At 38.1% G+C, this 26,604-nt stretch overlaps 1 protein-coding gene across 1 annotated transcript; it reads left to right on the top strand.

Annotated features, from left to right (window-relative positions):
• The first annotated feature begins 15,444 nt into the window (after nucleotides 1-15,444).
• Nucleotides 15,445-20,979, top strand: LOC148998787 (protein SHOU4-like). Its single transcript, XM_089141722.1, has 5 exons — nucleotides 15,445-15,704; nucleotides 17,314-18,422; nucleotides 18,989-19,144; nucleotides 19,951-20,162; nucleotides 20,410-20,979. Exons 2-5 carry the CDS (start codon nucleotides 17,499-17,501, stop codon nucleotides 20,600-20,602), a joined length of 1,485 nt encoding a protein of 494 aa, XP_088997848.1. The 5' UTR covers nucleotides 15,445-15,704; nucleotides 17,314-17,498; the 3' UTR covers nucleotides 20,603-20,979.
• Nucleotides 20,980-26,604: the final 5,625 nt, after the last annotated feature.

A 26,604-nucleotide genomic window follows, 5' to 3' on the forward strand; every position in this document is an offset into this window, starting at 1 on the left:
AGTTCACTCAAGAGGTCTAGTTTCAGGGAGTACCTTCGGATTATGCACCGGAGTCCGTTTGCTATTTCAACTGTCTCGCTCTTCATCAGTGCGCAGATTCTAACTTAACACTGGTAATGTGCTCAAGGAAGGAGCAGCATCATCAATGTCCATAAAATGGAATCCCGACATTACGTCATCAACCAGTAGGGCCCATAAGTCCCTCCTACCACCACTTCGGGTCTTTGGACCTACAAACATAACAATGACCGGGTCGGGTCAGGGTTAGGTAAAAGCTGGATTTTACATGAAGGACCCGGTTACCTTCAGAATATGAAGTAAGCAGCTTCCAGGTGATCGGGAAATTGAGGTCTGACTGAGGCGCTCGGCAGAAAAATAACTGTTTGCGCCATCCTCTATGATTGGAAGGACAGGTTCCCCTAGCAAGGATACTACCCGACCAGCCAAGCTCAACTTTATTGCGCTTGGAGAGAAAAACCCAACCAGAAGGGTTGGAAAGAGAAAGAACATGAAAATGAACGAAAAGAGGGAGAGAAGGTGTGATACCAAGTTCAAAACATAAACCCAAAAAGCCAACGATGAGATGCCAGCTATTTGGAAGGAGCATTCCGGGACAAATGCCCCAGTGATTCAAAACAGCGGAAAACAAAGTGTGGAAGAAAGGAAAACTGTGAAACCCAGCCCTAACCTAACCCTGACCTTGACCCGGTAACCCGGTTGTTTTTAGGTCCGAAGACCCGGAGTAAAGGAAGAAGCCAAATATGGGCCATCTCAGTAGAAGACATGGTGTTTGACTCTGAATCCATGGATGTTGTTGATGGAGTTCCATACTTGGATGTCTGTGTAGATTTGGAAAGGAAACTGCAGCTGTCTGAAGATGAGATTAGTTGAAGGACTTGGAGTATTATCTGACTTAGTTTGGAGGTATTTCCTTACACTTGACATGTCACTTGATGTGTATGCAAAAGCCCATAAGGTTTAAAGCCCATTTGATCCTCCAAATCCCTGATTATTCCTTACTGTCTGCCTTGGTCGACTCCTTGGTTGAGTGGGCCACTCGACCAAGCACTCGACCAAAGGGATGTGAAATCCGAGAATTTGTAATTTTAGGGTTTTTCACTTTTATTTAAACCCTACTTCGTATTTCTTTGTTACGGCTGCCTCCTAAACACTTTGTGAACGTGAGAACACCTCTCCGAAACTCTCTCTGGTGATTTCGAAGACTCCTCTGCAGATCTGAAGCCTCTCATCGCTGTTCTTACAATTCAAGGTTAGTAATCGCTTCAACATTGCGAATTTCTTTTCTTCGATCTTGTTCTTGATTGAGATCAGGAAGTAGATGCTGCATCCTTGCAACCATCCCTTCGTGATCTCCTTCATTTCTTTGAGATCTATGATCATCATCATGATCTCAACCCTGGCCGTATATTTTTCTGGAAACCCTAACCCTTGCTTGATTTCTGGAAAACTTTGGTGACCTCCCATGCAAGGGAAACCTCATGGGTAATGTTTCTATTAACCTAAACTATAATTTCTATGATTTTCTTGTTATAATTGGCAAATCATTAATTCCCTTTCATTCTGTGATCATAACCTTTCCTGGGGAGCCATAATGGTTGAAACCCTAATTTCTTGGGTTAGATCAAGAACCCAATTTTTTTTATCATGATTTGATGTTTTTATCTTCCCATATGATTCTAATACATCCTAGGAAGTTCCCCTTTGAATTTCGGATCAATCTGACTTCAAACGAGGAAGTTATGGCGAAAGCAGTCTGTACAATTTCATATTGACTTGCTTGGTCGACCGGGGCCATCTACCAAGCACTCAACCAAGGAGTCAGTAGCTTCGTTTTTTGCCCGATTTGATTCGTTTGCTCTCTGATCTTTTAGGCATCTTTCCTAATGTTGTATCTATGGTTATTAGGAGTTTATTTGCTAAGTTTGGAGTTGCTCACTTTGATCTTTGGATCATCTTCTTCGATAATCAAGGTAAGGACAATTATTTCCTTAACTACATAGATTGCTTGTTCTCTGGTTTCTACCTTATGAAACTATGAGATTACTTACTGTTATTGTAATTTAATTCTGATCTCTTACTGTGAGAACAGTAGCACTTGGTTATATTATCTTTTTCATTATTCATGTTATATGAATTACTTATTATTACCTAATCTGATTTTGCTTTTACATTCTCTTGTATATGATGAGCTGTTGGTTGTATATGTCATGACTGATCTGAGAATGTGTTTGCTTAAGTTTGGTTTGGGATTGGGGAGTGTCCTTTTGACACTTTGGACATCGGAGGGAATAGTATGGGATGTTCTCCGAAGATGCCCATTGACGCTTTCCCAAATCATTGGTTGTCATACCTAGGGATGTCTAGCAGTGTTTGGCTAGGATATACCCCTGTTATATCAGACCCGAATCGGAAGGGTATTGAGACCGAACGACCCGTGGTAGCAATGTGATTCACGGGCGCTCAAGACGGGTAACCAACCCGTGAGAGGACGGGAATCATATTGTGGGGGCCATTTATTGGAGGGTTGCATATGGCTAGACTTGGGCTCATGGGCGCTCAAGACCGGTAACCAACCCGTGAGAGGACATGAGAGCTTCTCGTTTACCATATGTGGATAACCGATAGGGTTGATGAGTCTGTATTCCGAGTTGGTCGGTGCCATAGGATACGCTGACTCTAGTGCGAAGGATACCGGAAAGGATCGTCAGGGACGAGGAATGGACGTATCTGAAACTGAGATGATATAACTGACTAGATGACTTGCATTGGGCTAGGCTTTTCCCTGACATGCGCCGGTACTTATGCCAAATGGTTGTGAGAGAGTGTGTTGACTAAATCCCCTACATGGTTTGATGAGGACTTTACCCAATTACCCGGTAGACCCAAGATGCCAGGATGGCTGAGGGGGAGTGAGTGACCTACCCAAAGAAGTACGGTGCTATGACTTAAAGCATGTCTACCATAGAGACCAGCATACATAGAGTTTAGATGCATTCATACTTTATCTGTTTCATATTGCATTGCATCATGTTATGTTTTGTCACATGTTATCTATGATGTTATGGATTAACTTGTCTTACTGAGTTTCTTCGAAACTCATTCCTTTTTGTATATTTTCTTGTTAGATTATCCTGCAGGTACATATTATTATGATGAGCAGTACAGTGAAGCGCAAGCCGATGAAGCGTATTACACGCAAGGTATTGGCGACAATCAAGATTACTCTGATGATCCCCCGACAGATCAAGCTGCGTACTACTTTTGAAAACAGCATAGAGTTAGAAAGATTCATTGGGTTGATGAAGTCCACACTTATGAAGACATTATCTATAGACTAGAAGACTCTTGTTCCTAGTTTATTTCTTAGTACATTTGTTTCAGTTGTAATTTCCTTTTTGACTTTCATACTGCGTTCCGCTATGTTTGTGGAGTGAGTTTCCGCCTCACTTTACTTCTTTTGATATCTTCGGATATCTGGTATCATTTTCCGCACTCTGATTATATTATTTATTCATTTCTTGAGTTAAACCTTTTGTTTATAATATTTAAACCTTGATTATTTCCTGTTTATGATTATGTTATTGTATATGTGGGAGGATGATTTCCTCGATACTTGATCTTCGGGGCTGTGGATCACACTCTCGGGTATGCCAGTTAGGGTACCGGCTGGGGGGATGTACAAAAACGAACTCCACTTTCCAGGGTATATATATACAAAGAAAATTCATCGGGAGGATTTGAATTGACCCTCTCGTTAGGACTGGGAGCCCTAAGATAGTATGAAGAAGGAAAGTCAAAACGTTCAATGGCCGACGAGAGATCAGCTTCTGTAAAATCCAGCTTTTACCTAACCTTGACCCGACCCGGTCATTGTTATGTTTGTAGGTCCAAAGACCCGAAGTGGTGGTAGGAGGGACTTATGGGCCCTACTGGTTGATGACGTAATGTCGGGATTCCAGTTTATGGACATTGATGATGCTGCTCCTTCCTTGAGCACATTACCAGTGCTAAGTTAGAATCTGCGCACTGATGAAGAGCGAGACAATTGAAATAGCAAACGGACTCCTGTGCATAATCCGAAGGTACTCCCTGAAACTAGACCTCTTGAGTGAACTGTAGGAGAAAACCCCATGCAATTTGACCTTGTATAGCCCTCCAAGTCCGCACCTAAAGTTGCTGAACTATTCTGTAAAATTTCTGCAGAGATTGTTTTGGTCGATACTATTGGTCGATACCATCGACCAAAGGTATCGACCAACAAGTCTGTTGAGCCCATTTAAAGATTCTTGGAATATTCTTTTCTATTTATTTATTCCTCGAGACTGGAGCCCTATTCTCACGTTTTTAACATCCGGGAACGTGAGAGAGCCTCCCAAGAACTCCTCCTTGGTAGTGGTGAAGCATCTTCTTCATCAATCATTGCCAACCACTCATTCCTACTTTCTTGTTCCACTTTAAAGGTATGACTCTCTCTCCTAATCACTTTCTCACTCATCTTTTCTCTATTTTACTGTTGGGACCATGGCCAAGGTGCTGCAACCTTGCATACACCTTGCCATGAACCTTCTAAACCCCATACAATGATGTTTTCACCGATATGACTATGATTGATTCACCTCATGATCATTGACTACACATTTCCATGATTTATTGCTTACCAACTTGCTTTAGTTACCAAAACTGAGATGAAGCTCATGATTAACCTAATCTATACCTTGCATATGTGCTCCATGTTACTTCTAAACGATTCCCTACCTAATCCCCCATGTTTTCCCCTAATTTGCATTGAGATATAGCCAATGCCATGATCTACAACTCTTAACCTTAATATGTCAATTTGGGGATTTCCAAATGGACCATTGGATTATGAAAGTTTCTTGATAATTAGTGTCCCCATGTTGTGCTTAGACTATCCTCCAAGTTTCATGTCAATCCGAGACCGGAAGACCAAATCGGGCAAGAATCCGAAAAGCCGACTTGTTGTCCGGGAATTGATTTGGTCGATACTATTGGTCGATACTATCGACCAAATGTATCGACCAATAGAGTTCTTTGTCGGCAACTTTTGCCCGATTCTGATTCGTTTGATCTCTCGATTGTTCCGATTTCTTCTCTAACCTTTCATATATGCTTGTTTAGGACTTTAAGACTATTTGGGCCCTTGCTTGTGATCTTGGACCATTCTCTTCTCCGATTCAAGGTAAGGATAGTTATCGATGTAATTACCTAGGATATGGAAATCTTGACTTGGTATTCCTAACCTAGTAAATATAGTTTCTATTTCATATTCTTATCGTGTTAGACTTGATACATATGTCTTTTAACAGTAGCTTTGTGTTTACATTATATTACTTCAATGTTTTATCATGTTTATCAATTTCAATATATGATGACTTATGTCAATGTCATGAATTGAATGTTTATTATGACGTTGTATCTTGTGAACTGATATGATGAACTTGGGCATGTGATTGCTTAAGTATAACTTGGGATTGAGGGGTACCCTCTTGGTGCTTCGTCCTTGGACATCGGAGGGAATAGTATGGGATGTTCTCCGAAGGTGTCCATTAACGCTTTCCCGGGTTATTGAATGACATGCATAGGATTTGTCTAGATGTATGGCTAGGATGTCCCTATCATATCAAACCCGATTCGGAAGGGCATTGAGACCGAACAACCCGTGGTAGTAGTGTGGATTTGTGGGCGCTCAAGACCGGTATCCACTCCGTGAGAGGACATAAATTGCATTACGGTTACCCGAAAGGGGCCATTTATTGGTAGGGTTACAAATGGCTAGACTTGGGCTCACGGGCACTCAAGACCGGTGAAATGATCCGTGAGAGGGACGTGAGAGCTTCCTGTTTACCATTTGTGGATGACCAATAGGGTTGATGAGTCCGGTGAGTAATATCCGTGACTCTAGTGTGAAGGATACCGGAAAGGATCCCGAGAGGGGAGGAATGGAAGTATCCTGGAACCGGCATGATATGATTAAGTAGATGACTTGCATTGGGCTAGGCTATACCCTGACATGCGCCAATACTTAGACCAAACGGTGATGTGAGAGAGCGGTGACCGAAACCCCCAACCATGGATTTGTCCGAGAGGGATGCAGGACCCAATTCCCCCCGGTGATGAGTGACTGAGACTACCTAAAGAAGTATGGTGCTATGACTTAAAGCATGTCTACCATAGATGACCAGCATACTTAGAATAAAGTCATATTGCATTATATGCCTCATATCATCTGCATCATTTTATGATTATCTTGTGGTTTATGTGTGGTGGGATAACTTCCTTGCTGAGTTCTTTTGAACTCATTCCTTTTCTCGTTGCAATATTTTGTTAGGCTATTCTGCAGGTGATTACTCTGATGGCACCCTCCCTGAGGCGGACCCAGATACCTCATACTACCATCCAGAGGCTGGCTACGTTGAAGACTTCGGTGACCATACCGAAGAAGATTACCAGGCGTACCAGGGTTAGCCCCGGAGTTGTATGGGAGCAGTCATGTTGGGTCTCCATGGTCCTCAACTTTGAAGAAGATATATTTATTATGGAGGAGACTTATGAGTAGTTACCCCTTCTTTTGTGACAGTATACTTAGAAGAATTGTAATAACTTTAACTTACCTTTATAACTTGAGACTTGTATTTAACTAAATTTTGACCTCACTTCCGTTTGGTGAAGGAGTGGATTCCGCCCACTGCCTTCTTATTTTATCTGATTTGATATTTATTTCCGCACTCGATTATGTCTTGACACCTTATTTCTGAATTCCATGATCATTCATTGTTAGTTTATGATTATTATCTGTTCATGATTGTATTATCGTCGATGTGGATTATGTGGTCCCTGAACTATGGATCTTCGGGGCTGTGGATCACATCCCGGGTATGCCAGATAGGGTACCGGCTGGGTGGATGTGACAGCTTCAGTATAGGAGGAGGGAACACTAAGTTCGTCCTTGGATCTGCTAGGTTGCTTAGACTGCCCAGAAGACTCGGCAATTACTTTTGGAGTTCTAGATGGTCCAGACTCAAGAAGCACGGAGGGAACTTCAACACTTTTCTACTGGCTAACTTCTTCGAAGTCACGCCAGAGAGCAGTTAAAGTCTTCTTATCACTATCTGATTGATCCGGGGGAACGAAAACAGAGGCCTCCCCACCAGAATCGCCCTTACCGGCGCTATGTTCAGAAGAAGCCCTACCACCTTGCATTACTATGAAGGTCTGGTTCTGGTTTTGTACTAAAGTAAAGTGGAGATGAAAGTTAACAAAAAAAAAAAAAAGATCGAGATGACAAGTAAAAAGTGCAAAGGAGTCAGTGAACTTACTAATTCACCGAAGTAGAGAGCCTAAAAGCGAGAAGAGTATTAGGGCGCAAGGAAGACGACGAAGTTTAAAATTCCAGACAACGAGAATGAAATATGGGAAGACAACAAATCGCTTTTAAGCATACGGATGATCGAGGACGTGTAGGGTCAGGATGAATTCAGCATGAACGATCATGATCGGAAGACGTTTTAAAAAAGTTTGAATCAGAACAGGCGTTTTGAGAAACCATCGCTTCGATTTCATGAGCAATGATGATTTCGGCTGCAGAAGACGCATGGCGTCACCCCCGTAGAAAGTGAAGACACTCACAGAACTCGAGGAAAAAGAGATGCAGCCGCATTAAATGCAACACAAGATTTAATGAGCGAAGGATTATGCAGAACCCTCGTACGACAAATAGGTCCAGTTCAAACCAAGCCCTTGGAATAGCCCGAACACTTGGTCTGGGGGGCTCGTGATACGGGAGAAATCATAATCGAACCAGGTCCGCCCATGGTTCGATCCTCGACTCTCGTCAGGAAGAAGTGAACCGACCCACATCCATGCGGGCCGGGTTTACTTGGTAACTTGCTGATGAAGTAAACTGCTCAGTCAACAAGCACGCCCGAATCCGTGATACTCAGAGTGGACAAATCGTCAAGCAAACGGTTAGCAACACTTGAGGGAGAAAAGGATTGTGTGTATTTAGATAATAGACACGCTACGATAGTGCAGTTATCCATTATCCTACCACGAATGGATCTATTAACAACGGATCTATCGTTAAGATTGGACGGCCACCCGAAGAAGGCTCGAGTATATCCAACGAAGCAGATTGAACGGTAAACACTATATAAGACACAACCTACTTTCGAGAGAGGCATCTGAATCATATCCCATCTATTCGTATTCATACTTTTTGCTTTGTATTCAAGTAGAGCCTTTTGTGATCAGTTCATTAGCTGACTTAGCCTTCGGAGGTGGACTCCCGACCCCAGCAGTCGGGCCACATTTGACGATTGTTTTTGCAGGTCATCCATTGGAGATCTAAGGGCTGAGCAGATTTTGGACACATCAGAGGGTAATAATACTAAGAATGGTTTGGGTAGTTTGATCATAACACATCATACAAGGATAGCATGGTCATTTACATTTTAAAATTCGAAGAGGATAATTGACTCTATTATGTGTAACTAGTAATACTAATGTAAGTAACTAGTACTATTAAGGTAAGTCACCATTAATATTTGGCACTTAAGGGAGTCACCAGCAAAAGAAACTCTAAAAAATTGACACCTACCTCAAGTATAATTTTATTTCATTTCTACTCATTGAACTTCTAAAGTTAGGGGTATGACCCTTGTTTCCCAAAATTTTTACCTTAGGGCATGGTTGGGTGGCTCAGCCATATGTTTTGGGCAAAAGGGCTATACAACATGAGAATGTTACTTATGCCACCCCTTAAGTAATCCAATTTTAGGAGGTGATATTAATTATAAAGGGTAAGTTCAGGGGTGGAGCTGAAAATTTCCTTTACTTTTTTTGTAATTCGATTTGAATATGCTCAAATACCTCTTGGAACATATATCCCCATGATCTATGCAAACTTTCAACTTGGAAAAATAAGAGTCATAGAATGAAATGGATATCTTCCCTATCAACCCCCTTGAAGGATTAACTAATCCTTCAACAATCAAGGGGGTTGATAGGAAAAATATCAATTTCATTCTTTGAAGTATGAACTATTGCTCGTGGAGCAAATCTGTTTGATCTTTCTAGGTTTTGGTAGTTTGTCCTTTCTCGTTTTATGTATGTAAACAATGACTTTTCTTCTAGGTTTATTATCAGGGATATGTTAATATAATATTGGTAGTTGTTGGGAAAAAAATTATTGAAGTATGAACTAATTTTACCAAAAAAGTATGAACTAATGAAAGAAGAGTAATTGATATTAGACAACCCGTCCTTCCTTTTCTTATTTTCATTTTCTCTTAACAACCAAATTAAAACTGTAAATGTACTTTGGATATGAAAAGGACCGTATATACAAAATCTATTCTCCGCTTAAATGGGAAAAAATCCTCTGTTGTGCACAACAGTGCACTTTTATATCAAATCATAGGCTGGGATTTAAAGTTTGATTTCAAATTTGAAAAATTAAAAAAAATTAAAAAAAAAACTTTATAATTTCTTTGTTTTTTCAACCTATGATTTGGTATAAAAGTGTACTGTTGTGCACAACAGAGAATTGTGCAAAGCAGATGATCTCATAGGTATAAAAGAATGCAATAGAAAGAAAGACAGGGAACATATTACCTACTCCTAACAGTCAAAAGTGCACTGTTGTGCACATCAGAGAATTGTGAAAAGCAGATGATGTTTTCCCCGCTTAAATGTCTAACTTCTTCTTCTTTTCTTCTTTTTTTTTTTTTTTTAATTAAGTTCAAAAGCTTCTAAATGTCTAACCATACCTTAAGAAGTTGAAAGAATTACAATCCATATTCGATTCAAAATCCTGGTATTGTTGATATTTAGGCTCTTTGTGGTTTCAATTATTATGATAAGTTTTTTATTATTTTAAATTGTTTGGCATGTATTATCAGTTTTATTTTTATTTAAAAGAATAGAAAAAACCTCTGAAAACCATAATAAACAAAATGTCTATTATGGATTATGTTGAAAATTTCATTCTCTTCATTTATGCGGAAGTTTATTTAAAATTTTATAGTTAAGATGAGAGTAAAATAGTCAATACACATTCTTTTATAAAAAAAAAAATTCCTTTTCTCTTACTTGCTCACTATCATTTTCTAACAATTTTTTATTTTGACACCAAATTTATTTTTCATTCCATAATTTATTTTGACAAAATTCACCAAACCATTTTCATTCTTGATCAATAATGAATTATTGTACTTATTTCTTTCAAATAGTCATAATAGAAAATGAAAATTGATACAAAAAAGAGCCTTAAATAGAGCTCTTAAATCAGGTCGTAGTCTTTATTAATTCAAGATAAATCTATATACGCAATTTTTTTTCTTTTTTTAGCACCAGTTGCTACAAAGTCAGCAATGTGGTTATCCTCTCTTCTAATGAAACAGAGCTGAATGGAAGAAAAATCTTGAGTCAGGAAACAAACATGATCCAAGATCTTTCTAGTTACACAATCCACAGGAGATACTTCCCCATTCAAGAAAAATACAAGAGCTAAACAATCTGAGAGGATCAACCAGTGTTGAACGTGCATTACCTTTGCTATGGGCAGAACATCCCAACAAGCCTCCTCCTCCATTGTCAAAGCAGATAGACTATAACCCCAGTTGCTTTTTGCCTCAATAATTATTTGTTGAAATTAAATTATTATAAAATAATAGATGATAAACTTATGCCTTGATGGAATTTTTTCAACTGTAGCTAAATGAAATAAAATGAAAAATATTTAATAATAAAAAATTACTACCAAAAATAATTACACTATGAGAAAATTGACCAATATGACAAAAATGATTACAGGAAATATTTTCTCGCTTTCAAACATGAGTAAAAGACAAATTCAAATAATTACAGGTTAAATTTAAAACTTAAAGGGCAAAGGGCTTCATATTATGAAAATAGACACCGGATAAGCAGTTGACAAAAAATAAAATAAAAACATAAGACAATCAACCCCTAAGGGTGGTTCAGTTGGCAAAAGATCAATGCTTTCACATAGAAGGTCATAGTTCGAATCCTCTTGAAGCTAGGGGTGAAGACCCTTTTTATATTAATTATTATATAAAAGCTCCCCTGATGATGTAATCATGGTGCACATAAGACAAGCTCTTCTAGTTCTAGGTACCAAAAGAAAAAAAATAAAAGCTTAATATCTTCTTTTTACAATAAGGAAAATTTTCAGTGTCATCCTGTGAAATACCTAATTTTTTCGGTTAGATTCTAATTTTTAACAGAGTTAGCTTTTGTTAGTTTTTATTTATTCATTTTTAAAATTATCTTTACCTCTTAGGGAAAAAAATATGAAGAAGAAAAGGAAAATAAAAAAGTATTTTCTTTTTTATTTTTTGGGTAACCAACATCTCATTTAAAACCAACCAAAGCAGAACCTAAGCATAGCTCTACAAGCTAAAAAGTGGAAATAGACCATTTGGTTGAGCTCTCAGTTTCAAATGCATTCCTAGGTAGGTGATCGTCTACAAAGTTGGATGCCTTAGTAACATGTTGAAATCATTATTTAACTTTGGTTTCATAATGACAACAGGTGTCTTTGGATATATTTTGCACAATAAGGGGTGTTAATTGATAAATTAAATCACTTAAGAAATAACATTAATTTTAAGGGATAACTCATGAAATGGTGGTGAAATTTCTCAAAATAAATATCCCAAAAAGAAAATAAATAGTGATTAAAAAAATTCATTTTGGTTTTTTTAGGAAAATTACATGATTAACCACTTTTAGGTTTTTCTTTACAAAAATAACTACTCAATGTTTCACTCAACAAAATTAGCTAAAACTAAGTTTGAGTTTACAAAACTAGCCAAAATAGTAATTTTTCATGCCTTTGATATTTTTAACCCCTAAAACTAACCACATTGAAAAGGGAAAATCACTATTTTATTCAAAAGGGGAAAGTCACTAATTTTTCATTCCCTTTGGACATTTTTGCCCTCATATTGATATGATTAATTTTAGGGATAAAAATGTCCAAATGGATGAAAAATCACTATTTTTGCTAGTTTTGTAAACTCAAATTCAGTTTTAGTTACTTTTATTAAATGAAACATTGAGTGGTTATTTTTGTAAATGAAAATTTAAAACTAACTAATCAAGTAATTTTCCCATTTTTTCCCCTTCTCTATTTGCGAGATGCAAACATTGTTGGTTCCCCATCTTACTCATTTCAAGGAATTTAAATTGAGTTATTTCACTTGGAGGTTGACTTTGTTAATTTCATACATTTTATGCATCAACATTATTTGACCACTCATATTCTTTAAGTAAAACAAACAATTTCAAGTTGGTAAGTAGGGGTGTCAATTTGCTCTCTGAATCGTTAAGATCGAATTGCACTGACCGTTATAATTCGACCGGCTTGAACCGAACCTTAATAGGCTGTGTTTGGGCTAAGGGTGACAGAGCTCGTACTAGTTCGAACCCAAATCGCTACCTGTTTTACAACCCGTTTTATAATTTATATTAAATATTGTTTGAATCATCATATTACCACTAGGTAATTGGTATAGACTATTTGAAAAATTAAGCAAGAATTCAGAGATCAAATAATCATTCTACTACTTGTAAGGAATAATTATAAGGATTAAGTATGAATGCCCAATTGAATGTACCAAGTTTGTTTAAATTAAGTAAATATTTATACAATCCAGAGGTATTTCTTTTGCATATCAAACTAAATACCAACCCAAAAAAGAGACAAGTTTCACAGAAGCGAAAAAAATCAACATTTTTACAAGACAAGAACTTAATTTTAAAACAATCAATCATAGCACAAGTTGGAATTTAAAAGAATTTTTTGTTTGAAGAATTGTTTCAGGAGGACTATGTGGTAGAGCCTGAGGAATGAGCTTGCAGTTTCTATATTACTACTTACTATCTGGGTTCTTGATTTCTATAAGGTGGGCTGGATTTCTATAAAGTGGAATGACTTTTTATTTTAATGGAAATTGATCAATAATAATTTTGCTTTCCCTAGAATTTTGGCTCTTGTTGCAGGATGCTCAGCTATTTCTTTTTGTTCTTTTTCTTGCATACCATAAATTATTAGTCCAAATCGTTAGTCAATTCGAGTATAGATCGTTAGCCCAAATAGTTAGTTAGTCAGAACCCAAATTGCACCAAACTGAAACCGGCCTGAAACTGTTATTTTGCTAATGTGCCGCGTTTGGATTGGGTGTTTTTGAGCCCGAAACCGCCCAAACCACGCCGTTGATATCCCTATTGGTAAATTTATTTATCAATATGAAAAACGAAAAATATTCCCGTGCTACTGCTATAGGAAGAATCTCTCACATGGATCTTGCAAGGCTAGTGTTGCCGACGTAGTGGTGCATATGGTGCCTAATGTTGGATGGACACCACTTGGATTCCATTAAATTCCAACCGCTCAAAATATGGTTTAGTTCATTTCAAAGAAAAACTGGTTTTTTCTTCACCTTAGTTGGTTATATATATGAACATGGTGTTTTGAGCAATTAGGATTTAATATAACTCACGTGGCATTCATCTAACGCTTGGCAAATAGATACTGCAACATCAGTGGCACTAGTGTAGCAAAATCCGTGGCACCCCACATCAATGATAGTGTGAGAAACAATATCATTAATATAAGAACCATATGGCAAATTATTTTTTTTTGGGTAGAGAGTCCTTTCATTCATTAGCATAAGAAAAACTCAAGGAATCCGACATACACAAATCAAATATCTAAGGATCATAAATGAGCTAGATTGTCTCACATGCAATAGATGATTTCTCATAAGCAACTAAAAATAAAGTTAATAGAGAAAAAAAATATACATATGAAAAGACATAATATATCGGTTGCATGGAAAGCTTTCTTGCAAAAAAAATTAGAACAAAACAAGTGAAAATGAGCGTGAGACTCTCAAGTAGTGGTCTTCTCTAATTTGCAGCGTCCTGTGGATGAGCAATGGAGAATCATAGCCACCCTAGTATGCGTGGGGTATAAGAATATTAGAATCAATAAGTTTTATATTAGAGGTTGAGGACTATCACATATACCATTATGGAGTGTCAAATCCGTGACCTCTTCACTAAGAGGCATCAATCATTATCGAGTGAGCAATCCTTCGATGGTGTAACAATATTGATTTTATGTGCCGTGAATTCTAACAGGTTGGTATCGCACATCGAGTTTGCGAGACTAATCACCATGTGGATTACGTTGCCTCCTTTGTTTGTGTGATACAGGAGTTGTCTTTCCATCTTGGTGGATTACTAGAGGAAGTGGATGACTTGGTGCGCAAAGGAGAAAATATCTCATCTTGTTAAAGGAAACAAAAAAACAGGTGATAAGAGATAGCACATCTTCTTATGTCAATGTTTACTTATCCATATCAAAGGAAATTATCCTTTTTCCCAAACTACTAGCTAGCAAATCACATCACTCAAGAATTAGAGCTATCATATAGAAAAAGGCCCTTTTGCTTACCTCAAATCACATATTCCATCATTCCCTTTTAACATCTTAAACTAACTCTCATAGTTGTATATATAATTTAAAAAAAAAAAAAAATTTATAAAAGAATATAAGATCTTCTGCTCTTGATAGTAGAGGATATTGCTATTCTAAAGCATCTTCCATCACATATTCAGAAGGAACATACCTTTAAAAACTGACAAAGTAGACCATGCATCTTCTTGAATATAGAGTGACAGAAGGTCAAGATAATACTATCCTCTACCCTCAAGAATAGAAGAATCAGATTCGATGAAGAGTAGATGTGAGGGTGGGAGAAAGGAGAATAGAAAACACCTTAAATAGTTTCTTAACACTTTTAAGCTCTCCAAATGGAGATGTGATGCCTTGCTTACATTATATGAGATTGAGTGAATCAAACTCAATCTAGTTCAACTGCTATTGGATTGGGTTTGGTTGGGTGGGGTTCCTTTTGGTGAGACAACTCAAAACAGTTCTTTGAGATTTCTATTTGCTTTTTCTAAATCTAAAGTAAAAGAACTTTATATGAAGATTAGGTAACATAACAGACAAGGCACTGATGGAAAAATGTCATTTTTATCTTCTTTAAGGGTATTTTGGTAATTAAAGTAGATAGAACATGTCTTCCCATTTTTATATCTAACAGAGGACAAATTAACCAGAGTCAATGACAAGAAACTGAGAAAGTGTAATAGACTATGAAGATTTTTAGATCCAGCAATCCAGCGAGGAAATTTTTTTTAGTGCAAATCCAGCAAGGATCAAAACAGCTTCCATTATTAAAAATGAAAATTAAATAAATAAAAAAACAGTGGCAATTATGTTATTGGAAAAGCAAATTGGTGGGCAAAATGGTATTTCAACTGAGAGAAAGAGTAGAAAACTGGGGAGTGAGGGAAGGTGGAAGGTGTGTTTTCACTTTTGCTCTCAAATTTTTCTTCAATTTTTCTTTTTGTGTCCGAAAGAAATTATATATTCTCTCTCTAAAATTCCTCTTAACCTGTTTGGAGGTTTTTGTTAGCAGCAAGTTGAATCGCTCGTTTCTCTCATTCTCTCACTCTTCAGTAGATGCGATGGAGTCGACCTGCAGAACCAGTGTTCTCTTTGCTCAACTTTGGAGTAGCTATGTCGCCAAATCTTTGGATTAGAATTTCAACCCCTTTTACAGGTGGGCTAAGTATTTCTCATCTGGGTCGTTCCCTTTCTTCTTCTTCTTCTTCTTCCTCTTCGTTCCCTTTCTTCTTCTTCTTTATTCAATCTGTGTCAGTTTTTTTATAAGTTGATTATTGTAGTTTTAAATCTGGATGTAGGGTTTCTGATCTTTATCATTTGGGTAGTTTTTATTGAAATGAGAATGTGGGTTTCAAGGGCTTTGCCGATTTGGGATGTGGTTTTGGATTTTATTTGTTGGAAATAGAAGTTCTTTGGTGTAATTTTTTACTAAGATGGGAGGATGATGTCTGAATCGCTATTACTCTGGTTGTGTGGTAAATAGTTTGAATCTGGGTATGATTTCTTTTTCGTGATTTGGGGTCTGGGTTCTTTGATTTTCTAATTCTAATGCTGGAAGGGGTTTGATTTTGGGCAATAGTTGATAGGTTTTACAATCTTTCCCATTTTGGTTACTTCTTTATGGAGGTTGGAACTTGGGTGGTGTCATTCCGTGATTTGGGGGTTTGGGTTGTTGGCCTTAGGTTATGAATGTGTAAGGTGGTGGGTGGTTCCTGTGAAGTGTTGTACTTAGAAGTTTCTGATCTTAACCCCATTTTGGATTTTTGCTATCAATGGTACGTTGACGATTTTCTTCTGTGATTTGGAGCTTGAATTACTGGTCTAGTTTCCCGCTGTCTTAGATTTGTGAATCTTAGCTTTGTTTAAAGTAGAGTTTTTAGGTTCTAATGCACTCTTTGTTCTGCTGTTGATGGGATCTAGGTTCCAACTATTTTCATATTTAAAGTTCATATTTTGGGTTTCCTATACCTTGCGACAAATGTTACTCCACAAATTAGGACAATTGTCTAGAACTTTTAGGTATCCTGATTAATCTAGTTTCCTTTTCTCTTTTAGTTCAGAACCTAGATTCAAAATTGAGCTGTCTGACCAAGTTGATAAATCTGGTAGTTTTAAAAGATGAGTTAATTTTTCCTTGATCGTTCACTTGCTAATGCTGGAGGAGGTGGTGGTGTCTAGGTGGATTTTTTTTCTTTCTGTTTTGGTCTTCTTCATACTTTTTATGTGGTCTGCTCATCCATCTATCTTGGGCTAGATGTTGAGTCCCCCTGCTTCCTTTCTATTTTGCTTAAATTTGCTGCCAGTTGATGCTCATAGGGATGAACTCTCCTGCTCCTTTATTAAAAATTCTAATAACGGTGTTCTTTTTGAATTGGCTTATTTCTTATTCCTTGCATTGATCAGGGTTGCTGACTTATCTGTCTGTTCACAGATCCTCCTTTCCTCTGTTGATGTTGTGATTATCTGCAGTTATGAACAGTTTTATTTTATCATTATTATTATTATTTTTTTTTTTGGGGGGGGGGGGTCCCTTTCCACAGTTTTAATATCTGGTGTCCTTGGTTTCCTTTTTTATTTTTAATTCTACCTTTTCTGGTTAAACGCGCTAGGAATTCAGGTCCTTGGATATGTTGAATACCCCCTAGCTTCATGTAGGTTTTTCACGTATTCTATCTGTTATGCCACTTGTACTGTAGATTATTTTACAAGTGCTTTTTCTTCATACGATCGTGTTTTTGATGGATCGCATTTTTTCTTCTTCTCAGAAGGGTCATTGAGTGCGACATCAGGAGACACTGATCTCGTTCCCACTTGCTAATAGCATCCAAGATGCATGAGTGACACTGATCCTGAAGAGGTGGATCTTCGGGTTAATTTGGAATTACATTTTTGTAGCTTCTTGTGACACTTGGTGTGAGCAGATTCTTGTGGAAAAACCAAAGTGAGCCTGATGGGTTCCAGATTCCCATCCCATCAGCTTAGTAATGGCCTCTATGTATCAGGCCGACCTGAGCAGCCAAAGGAGAGGCCTCCAACAATGAGTTCCACGGCAATGCCTTACACTGGAGGCGACATCAAGAAGTCTGGGGAACTCGGAAAAATGTTTGATATCCCTACAGATGGTTCTAAGTCGAGAAAGTCTGGGCCTATTACTGGTGGTGCACCTTCAAGGACTGGGTCATTTGGGGGTGCAGCTTCACATTCTGGGCCAATAATGCCTAATGCTGCTGGTCGAGCAAGTTATTCTACGTCTGGTCCTGTAGCTTCTGCAGGAGGCCCAGGTTCAGCAACAATGGTGACCGGGGGATCAAATAGGCAAAAGTCCAACTCTGGACCTCTTAGTAAACATGGGGATCCAATTAAAAAGTCTTCTGGTCCTCAATCTGGTGGTGTGACTCCTATTGGACGTCAAAACTCAGGCCCTCTTCCACCAGTACTCCCTGCAACAGGTCTCATTACATCTGGTCCAATTTCTTCAGGTCCACTTAATTCATCTGGGGCCCCTCGGAAAGTATCTGGTCCTTTGGACTCTATGGGTTCTGTCAAATTACACAGCGTCTCAATTGCCCACAACCAGGCTGTTACTAATCTCAGCCAAGAAGATGATTATTCCTTTAAGAGAAGCTTCCCAAAACCAATATTGTGGTCAGTCATTTTGTTGTTTGTGATGGGATTCATTGCTGGTGGTTTTATCCTTGGGGCTGTCCACAATCCCATTCTTCTCATCGTTGTTGTGGTTCTCTTTGGTGCTGTTGCTGCACTTTTCATTTGGAATAGTTGTTGGGGAAGACGAGCTATCACAGGTTTCATATCTCGTTATCCTGATGCCGAGCTTAGAACAGCGAAAAATGGGCAATACGTCAAAGTCTCTGGGGTAAGTCACCTTATGGGATACTGAACCAATTTTTTCTTTCAGTCTCTGTTTTGCTTTTACCTTCCTAAATTCTAGTTTGTGTTCCAAATTTGTTAATGTGTTTAGGATTTTAATAGAAAGGGTGAAAAAGTCATCTAATGTGTAAGCTTTCTAAGACAACATGGTTTCAGGCTATCATTCTTATGAAATTGCAAAGTTCGATAATCCAATAACTCCATGTTTATTTTTCAACAACATTCATGCTTTCTTCTGTCGCCAAGTCCTTGAGAAAAGGAAATGGTTATAATTCATGCTAGGATAAGGTTCAGGTTGTCTGTAGATTGCAGTTCTCGCTTAAAAATTAATCAACTTAGGGTGATGATTTGTGACTGTTGAATGTGGTTTTATGGAAACTGTAGTTTATTTTAACGATGTGGAGATATTTCTTAAATCTATTTTAACTTATGTTGTTCTTATAATGTTTGTTGTTCTTTAAAGTTGCTTTCTTAGTTGTTTCTCTTCTCACTGCTTGTACTTTCTTATCACATGATTTCTAACTTGAGGAAATATATTGCAATTTGCTGTAGGTCGTCACCTGTGGAAATGTACCCCTTGAGTCTGCCTTCCAGAAGGTTAACAGATGTGTCTATACATCTACAAGCTTATATGAATACCGGGGATGGGATTCGAAGGCTGCTAACCCTACACATCGCCGTTTTACGTGGGGCCTACGATCTCTAGAGGTGGATTCAGAATCAGTAACTTCTATTTTAAATGTTTTGAGTGGGTAGAACACATCATTCAGTAAATTTATATTTGTGTTTTGTGATGAGACTTGCCTATCATTAGTTTAAAATTCTGCAGCTGTTCCCTCCAAATGATCGTACAAAACATAGTATTCAGGTGTGATGTTTTGTTCTTGAGTCCTTTTCTTTATAATGACATATTCTGCTATTTCTGCGGGTCATCTCCCACACTTCTATTCATTAGCTCTTCTGTTTCTCAAAGAATTGCAGAGAACTTCTTAGTCCTCTTCTTTTCTGTGGAAGATTGGGTATTCTGTAAGCATGACACGTTCAAAAGTAGCCCTTAACTTTTGGGGGCAGGGGTTTGGTGTCAGTGAGCGACCTGAACTATTCAAATGGTGACCACCTTGGAAGGTGGTTTTGTCAAATTGGCAATCTTTAGCATAATTAACTTCCATTGGATTTGTATTTCTTCACTTACAGCTATTTTCATTTCCTCCTCATTTGACCTAATGGACACTATGTCTTTGGACAATGATCAGTTTAAGTTTCATGTCCAATTGTGATCTCAGTTGCATAGTTGTCAAGGCATTGCCTAGGTGAGTGATTGATTGGCAACTGGGCTGTTGATGGCTAGTGTTACCTTGGCTTACCACTGTCTGCCCCCCTCCAGCACCTTGGATGCGCATATGCTGTGACAACTATTCTCAGTTTTCACTCTGGTGCTACAGAGAAAATTGTAATAAATGCTACACAATGCTGCTTGGCTTCCATGGTTTGATTGAAATTTCTATCCATTGCAGAGGCATGTCGTCGACTTTTACATTTCTGATTTCCAGTCAGGATTACGGGCTCTGGTCAAGACTGGATATGGTGCAAGGGTGACTCCATATGTTGATGAGTCTGTTGTTGTTGACATTAACCCCTCCAACAGAGATCTGTCTCCCGAATTTATCAGGTGGTTGTCTGAAAGGAACCTTTCAAGCGATGATCGTGTAATGCGTTTGAAAGAAGGGTGAGATTTCAATCTTTCTAAATTGAAGTTTTTTATGTACTTTCTGGATTTGTGGGATGGTTTCTGTAAAAAGAACTCAAAGCTATCTGCCACCCTTCACCCACTCTCCTCATAAGGAGAAAAAGGAAAAACCACTCCCAGATTTTAATAGTATGTGACGCTGACATGCTTGGTTTAAACTCTTTTCTCGAAATGCATTCTGAAGAGATGCTGAAGAACCCTGTTTCTATTTCTTGGGTCTTGATAGGTACATCAAAGAAGGCAGCACCGTTAGTGTAATGGGAGTCGTTCAGAGGAATGACAACGTGCTCATGATTGTTCCTCCTCCTGAGCCACTTTCTACAGGTTGTCAGTGGCTCAAGTGTATCCTTCCTGCAAGTCTTGAGGGTATTGTCCTGAGATGTGAAGACACGTCAAAGATCGATGTAATTCCAGTATAGTATCTAGTAGAGAAGGTTGGTTGCAAATTTGTTCAGAGAATGCTGCTTTTAGAATTATATTGTTGGTGGTGGTGCTGATGACGATGATTACGTGAATGCATAGGACAAAGATGGTGTTTTCCCTTTTAACTTGGTGTATAGTTCTCTGTGATTTCTCTTCTTTTAGGCTTGAAAGCTTTGTAATGAAGATGGCTTGATTATTATATGGAGGGCAACTTGATTTGTTTGAATAGGTGATTTGAGGTTGGGTCTATGTTTTTGAGGTAATTGAGTAAATTGGGTTTGGCTCAAAACCTGTTATCTCCAGTCACCTTACCCTCTCTTGTTACCCTTCCTTGTCTCTTCAGAAAATAAATGCAATTTGCTGCTGTTTTGGATCTTCAGGGAGAAAACCTGGTCTACTAAATGCCGTGTCATTATTCGTAATCCATCTACCTTTTGCTGGTTTGAACTCAAAGTTGACTCCTATTAAGATGGTTGATTTTGATATTTCACTTGTGTTTCTTCTTGGGCTTTATATCTTGCAATGACTAATTGCTGGGACTGCTTGGTTTGTAGGCTAACTGTAATGTTACTGACAAGCTATATGAGACTTGATGCATTCAAAAGCAAAGTTATACAGTTCTCATTTGCTGTTTAAGCCTACACTTTAAGAAACCCTTTAAGCTTCTGAAGGTCCCATTTTACACTTTTAAGAACTTCCACAAGATGGACCAAGGAAGCCCACTGCCCATCAAAACTGTGGGACCTTTTCTACATTGTCCAAATGGTGAAAGAAGAGTGGAAGTGAGAGCAATGCATCTGATGCACCTACGTAGAATCTCCTATGGGTAGGGGTTGCCCCCCCCCCCCCCCCCAAAAAAAAAAAAAAAAATCTACTAAAGGCGGGTGTGACATGATAGGTTCCATTTGAATGTCTTACATCTATTTACAAATGCTAATGTACATTAGTTAAGATAGTTTGGCTTGGGCTAGAGATGAACCCAGTTCAACATATTTGGGAAATGTTGAGAAGATAATGTTGAATAAATAAAGTTAAGTTAGCGCTAGCCCAAGACAAAATGAGTTTTGGTCTAGCCAAGCAAAAATTTAAGGAGGATGAAGTAAGTGCAGCAGTTTGTTGAAACCATGGACTGGGGTTTCTTAATTATAATAGGATTATGTTTCCTAATAAGTCTAGAGTTTTATTTTTATTTGTTTTATATTTCTTTTTTCTACTTATTATAGGGCTTAATTAGGTTGTAACTATAAATACCTTATTGGGGTCTTGTGAATAATATACTTTTAGAGGAGCAATTCTTCACATTACAATATGGTATCAGAACAAGGTTTTGTTTTCATCCTACAGAGATGCTATAGAAATTTTTTTTTAAAGTCGCTATTCACGTGTTTGTTTTCTTTTCGGGTATTCTAGACATGTATATTGGGTGATTAAGTGCATGTCTAGGAAAATTTTGTCTAAGTAGTTTGATATTTAAGCGGACCGGTTGTGTCCTTCCAATCTTTCCTAGAAACTTTCCTGGTGTACTTTGATTTAACAATATACTAATTGGAGGTAACTTGAGAAGATATTTTTCACGTGAGTTAGTAGGAATAATTTTAAAAAAATTCAGGAACTTTTTGAATAACTCCTCCTTTCGATATTTCTCCTGAGATTTCTACTGATGATCCTCCTTTGGAAGATGGAATGACCGGACAGAAACAACTGGTGGATGATATACGGGGGGAGACTAGACCTCTAAAGACCTATATAAAAAAGCAACAAGTGACCCCTTTTGAACCAAGCCAGTCAAAGCTTTGGTTCCTGGCCCTGAACAGTCCGTTCCTCCAGGTGAGTCTGTCTTTGACCCTTCTTCTAATCCTACTTTGGACTTACCAATTGCATTAAGAAAGCAACCTCGAACTTGTACCAAACATCCTATTTCCAAATTTGTTTCATATCAGTCTCTATCTCCAGAATTTCAAAGTTTTATTTCCTCTTTGTCCTCTACTTTTATTCCTAACACTTGGTAGGAGGCATTATCTCACTCAAACTGGAAAGAAGCTGTGGATGAGGAAATGCAAGCTTTGAAAAAAAAAACAAAACGTGAGACTTGTTGACTTTGCCCATAGGAAAGCAGATTATTGGGTGCAAATGGGTGTTTGTGATCAAGTACAAGGTAGATGGGACTATTGAAAGGTACAATGCAAGACTGGTGGCCGAATGTTTCACTCAGACTTATGGCGTTGACTACTAGGAGACATTTGCCCCTGTTGCCAAGATGAACACAGTCCGTACTATTATTTCATGTGCAATTAATATAGGGTGGAGTTTACAACAATTAGATGTGAAGAATACCTTTTTGCATGGAGAACTCCAAGAAGAGGTATATATGGATATATCACCCGGGTATTCTACTACAGAGACTTATAGGAAAGTGTGCAAGTTAAAGAGGGCTTTATATGGGTTGAAGCAATCTTCAAGAGCGTGGTTTGGAAAGTTCCATAAGGCAATGATATCTAATGGCTATAAGTAGAGCAATGCAGACCACATTTTGTTTATTAAAAGAGATGGTTGCCACACTACTATACTTTTAGTATATGTGGATGATATTGTGATCACAGGCAGTAGTGAGGATGATATTTTAGCATTAAAGACTTTTTTGGGAACTGGATTTGAGATCAAAGATATAGGAAAACTAAGATATTTCCTAGGTTTAGAGTTGGTATATTCTACTAGCGGTGTATCTCTATCCTAGAGGAAGTATACATTGGATCTTTTTGAGGAAACTGGAATGTTAGGATGTAAGCCTGCTGAGCCTCCTATTAAGCCTAACCTATACTTGAAAGCAAAGGAATGAGAACCAGTTGACAAGATAATGTATCAAAAATTAGTGGAAAAGTTGATCTATCTATCTCACACTAGACCTGACATCACATTTGCAGTTAGTCTTGTTAGTCAGTATATGCATGATCTCTATTCCTCACATTTGGATGCAATATATCAGATCTTGAGACACTTGAAGACTACTCTAGGAAAAGGAATTTTAATTTCAGCTCATGGACATTTGAAGATTGAGGCATATACAGATGCAGATTGGGCAGGATGTCCAAATGATATTAGGTCTACCTCTGGGTATTGTGTATATGTGGGAGGTAACCTTGTGACTTGGAGAAGCAAGAAATAGACTATAGTTGCGCGGTCCAGTGCCGAGGTCGAGTTTAGGGCGATTGCTCAAGGCATTTGTGAGGTACTATGGCTTAAAGGGCTGCTTTAAGAGGTTAGGACAGATTTGGAGGTTCCTATACAGTTATACTCAGATAGTAAATTAGCAATCAGCATAGCTTATAACCCAGTACAACATGATAGGACTAAGCATGTGGAGATTGATAGACATTTCATCAAAGAGAAGCTTGACACTGGGCTGATCCATATCACCTTTGTTATTTCAAACGAGCAACAGGCTGATGTGCTCACAAAGAGCTTGAGCACGAAGATATTCAATTACATTATGAGCAAGTTAGGCATGATAAATATCTATGCTCAAACTTGAGGGGGAGTGTTGAAAACATGGACTAAGGTTTCCTAATTAGAATAGGATTATGTTTCCTAATAAGTCTAGAGTTTTATTTTTATTTCATTTTCCTACTTAATATAGGGCTTAACTAGGTTGTAACTATAAATACCTTATTGGGGTCTTGTAAATAATATACTTTTAGATGGGCAATTCCTCACATTACAACAAGTTGTTAGCAGTTGCTTATTTGAATCCAAATCTATATTCATCCAAACTTTTGGGAGATTATCTTAAAGTTAGTTTTAGGCAGTTATAAGGGAGTAGTTATAGAAGTTGTAGTAGTCAATGAGAATTACAAAAGTTAGTAGTTATGTAAAAGTTATTAATTGTGGTGGATTTTTTTTTTTTTTTGGTGAACAAAGGAACTTTATAAATTACTGAGTTACACACCTAGACAAGGCCAAGGCACCAGTCTAGGGAATGTGTCACATCCTCCCAGCCGGTACCCTATCTGGCATACCCGAGAGTGTGATCCACAGCCCGAAGATCAGGTATCGAGTAATCAACCTCCCACATAAACAATAACATAATCATGAACAATAATAATAAAAGTGCGAAAGATAAACTATAGATCCAAATAAGAAAAGGATGAATCATATATAAATCAGAGTACTAGATATAATCAGAGTGTCTAAATCAGATAAGTAAAGTGAGGCGAAATCCCACTCTACAACCAGCGGAAAAGTAGTTCTAAAAGAGAATAAGCAAGATAGAATCTAATCCCAATAGCAGGTACAATAGGTCACTAAATTGTTCTCAATCTTATAGACAATATCCCTATAAGTATAAATCTCATAAACGGCACAAGGGCGCTTCCACTCTATGGTCGGACTAAGCATCGTACGGAGCATAACCACTCGCGGGATCTTCAGTGTAATTGTCGTAACCGCAATCACCTTCCTGGAGATATGCCTCTTCTCCTTGCGCTTCTTCATACGGGCCGTCATGATATTGCGAACCCGTAGAATAGTCTAACAAACATTGTACAATAAAGGAATGAGTTTCAAAGAAACTCAAGTAAGGCAATTAAATCCATAATAACATAAATGGCAGGATTTGGGAACAAACATAAATGCAATATGGTATGAAACAAACAATGAATGTATGAATCTAACTCTACATATCTTTGGTCTCTATTGGCGGACATGCTTTAAGTCATAGCACCGTACTTCTTTAGGAAGGTCTCAATCACTCATCATCAGTTGGTAATGGGTCCGGCATCCCTTGGGACATTCCATGGCTGGGGGTATAGGTCACCACTCTCTCACATCACCATTGGTCTAAGTACCGGCGCATGTCAGGGTAAAGCCTAGCCAAATGCAAGTCTTCTACTTAGTTACATCAAGTCAGATCCGAGATACGTCCATTCCTCGTCCCTGACGATCCTTTCCGGTATCCTTCACACTAGAGTCCTCATAGTCCCTGACTACGGACTCATCAACCCTATTGGTCATCCACATATGGTAAACGGGAAGCTCTCACGTCCCCTCACCGGTTGGTTACCGGTCTTGAGCGCCCGTGAGCCCAAGTCTATCCATATGCAACCCTACCAATAAATGGCCCCCACAATGTGATTCCTGTCCTCTCATGGGTTGGTTACCGGTCTTGAGCGCCCATGAATCCCCATTGCTACCACGGGTCGTTCGGTCTCAATACCCCTCCGATTAGGGTCTGACATAACGGGACATCCTAGCCCAACACTACTAGACAGTCCTAGATATGTCATCCAACAGTTTAGGAAGGTGTCCAGAGGGCATCTACGGAAACATCCCATAATATTCCCGTAGTTGTCCAAGGACAGAAGTGTCAAAAGGACACCTCTCCTTTCCAAACCATACTTAAGCATACACAAGCATCAATTCATAACATCACATATATGGTAACTTCATATATGGAAAGAAATCAATAATTACAATTAACTTGTATATAACTGGTAAGTAAATCATACATGAGTCAATTCAATATAAATAAGTAATGCTACTGATATCAAGACAGTACCACAGTAGTATAACATTATAAGAATCTATTTAAAGAAATAAATTAACAAGATTCATATATAGAAACTAAGATATGCAATTTATGTTGTTAAAGAAGTAACCATCCTTACCTTTTATAACTTGCAAAGGAATCCTAAGAAATCAAGTAAGATCTTGACAAACTTGAGAAGAAGGTCCTAAACAAGTGTATACAACATATTAGGAAAGATCCCTATGAGAAAAGATACCAAAACATCCAAAAAGCAGACCAATTCTGGAGTTCTTTGTACTCATTGGTAGATTGGATTTGGTCTACTGCCCCAGTCGACCTATCAGTCGACCAATGCAGACAGTAGCCTAAAAAAAATCAGAGTTTTAAGATATAAAATCCGAATTTGGTTGTTCAAAAGGGTACTAATCAAGGGGTAAACTACATTAGTAGTATCCTAACATATAGGGGATCTCAAAA

The sequence above is a fragment of the Hakea prostrata genome, unplaced genomic scaffold (genome assembly GCF_041222555.1).
Source record: "Hakea prostrata isolate BN-2017 unplaced genomic scaffold, UWA_Hpros_2 contig_136, whole genome shotgun sequence".
NCBI lineage: Eukaryota > Viridiplantae > Streptophyta > Magnoliopsida > Proteales > Proteaceae > Hakea > Hakea prostrata.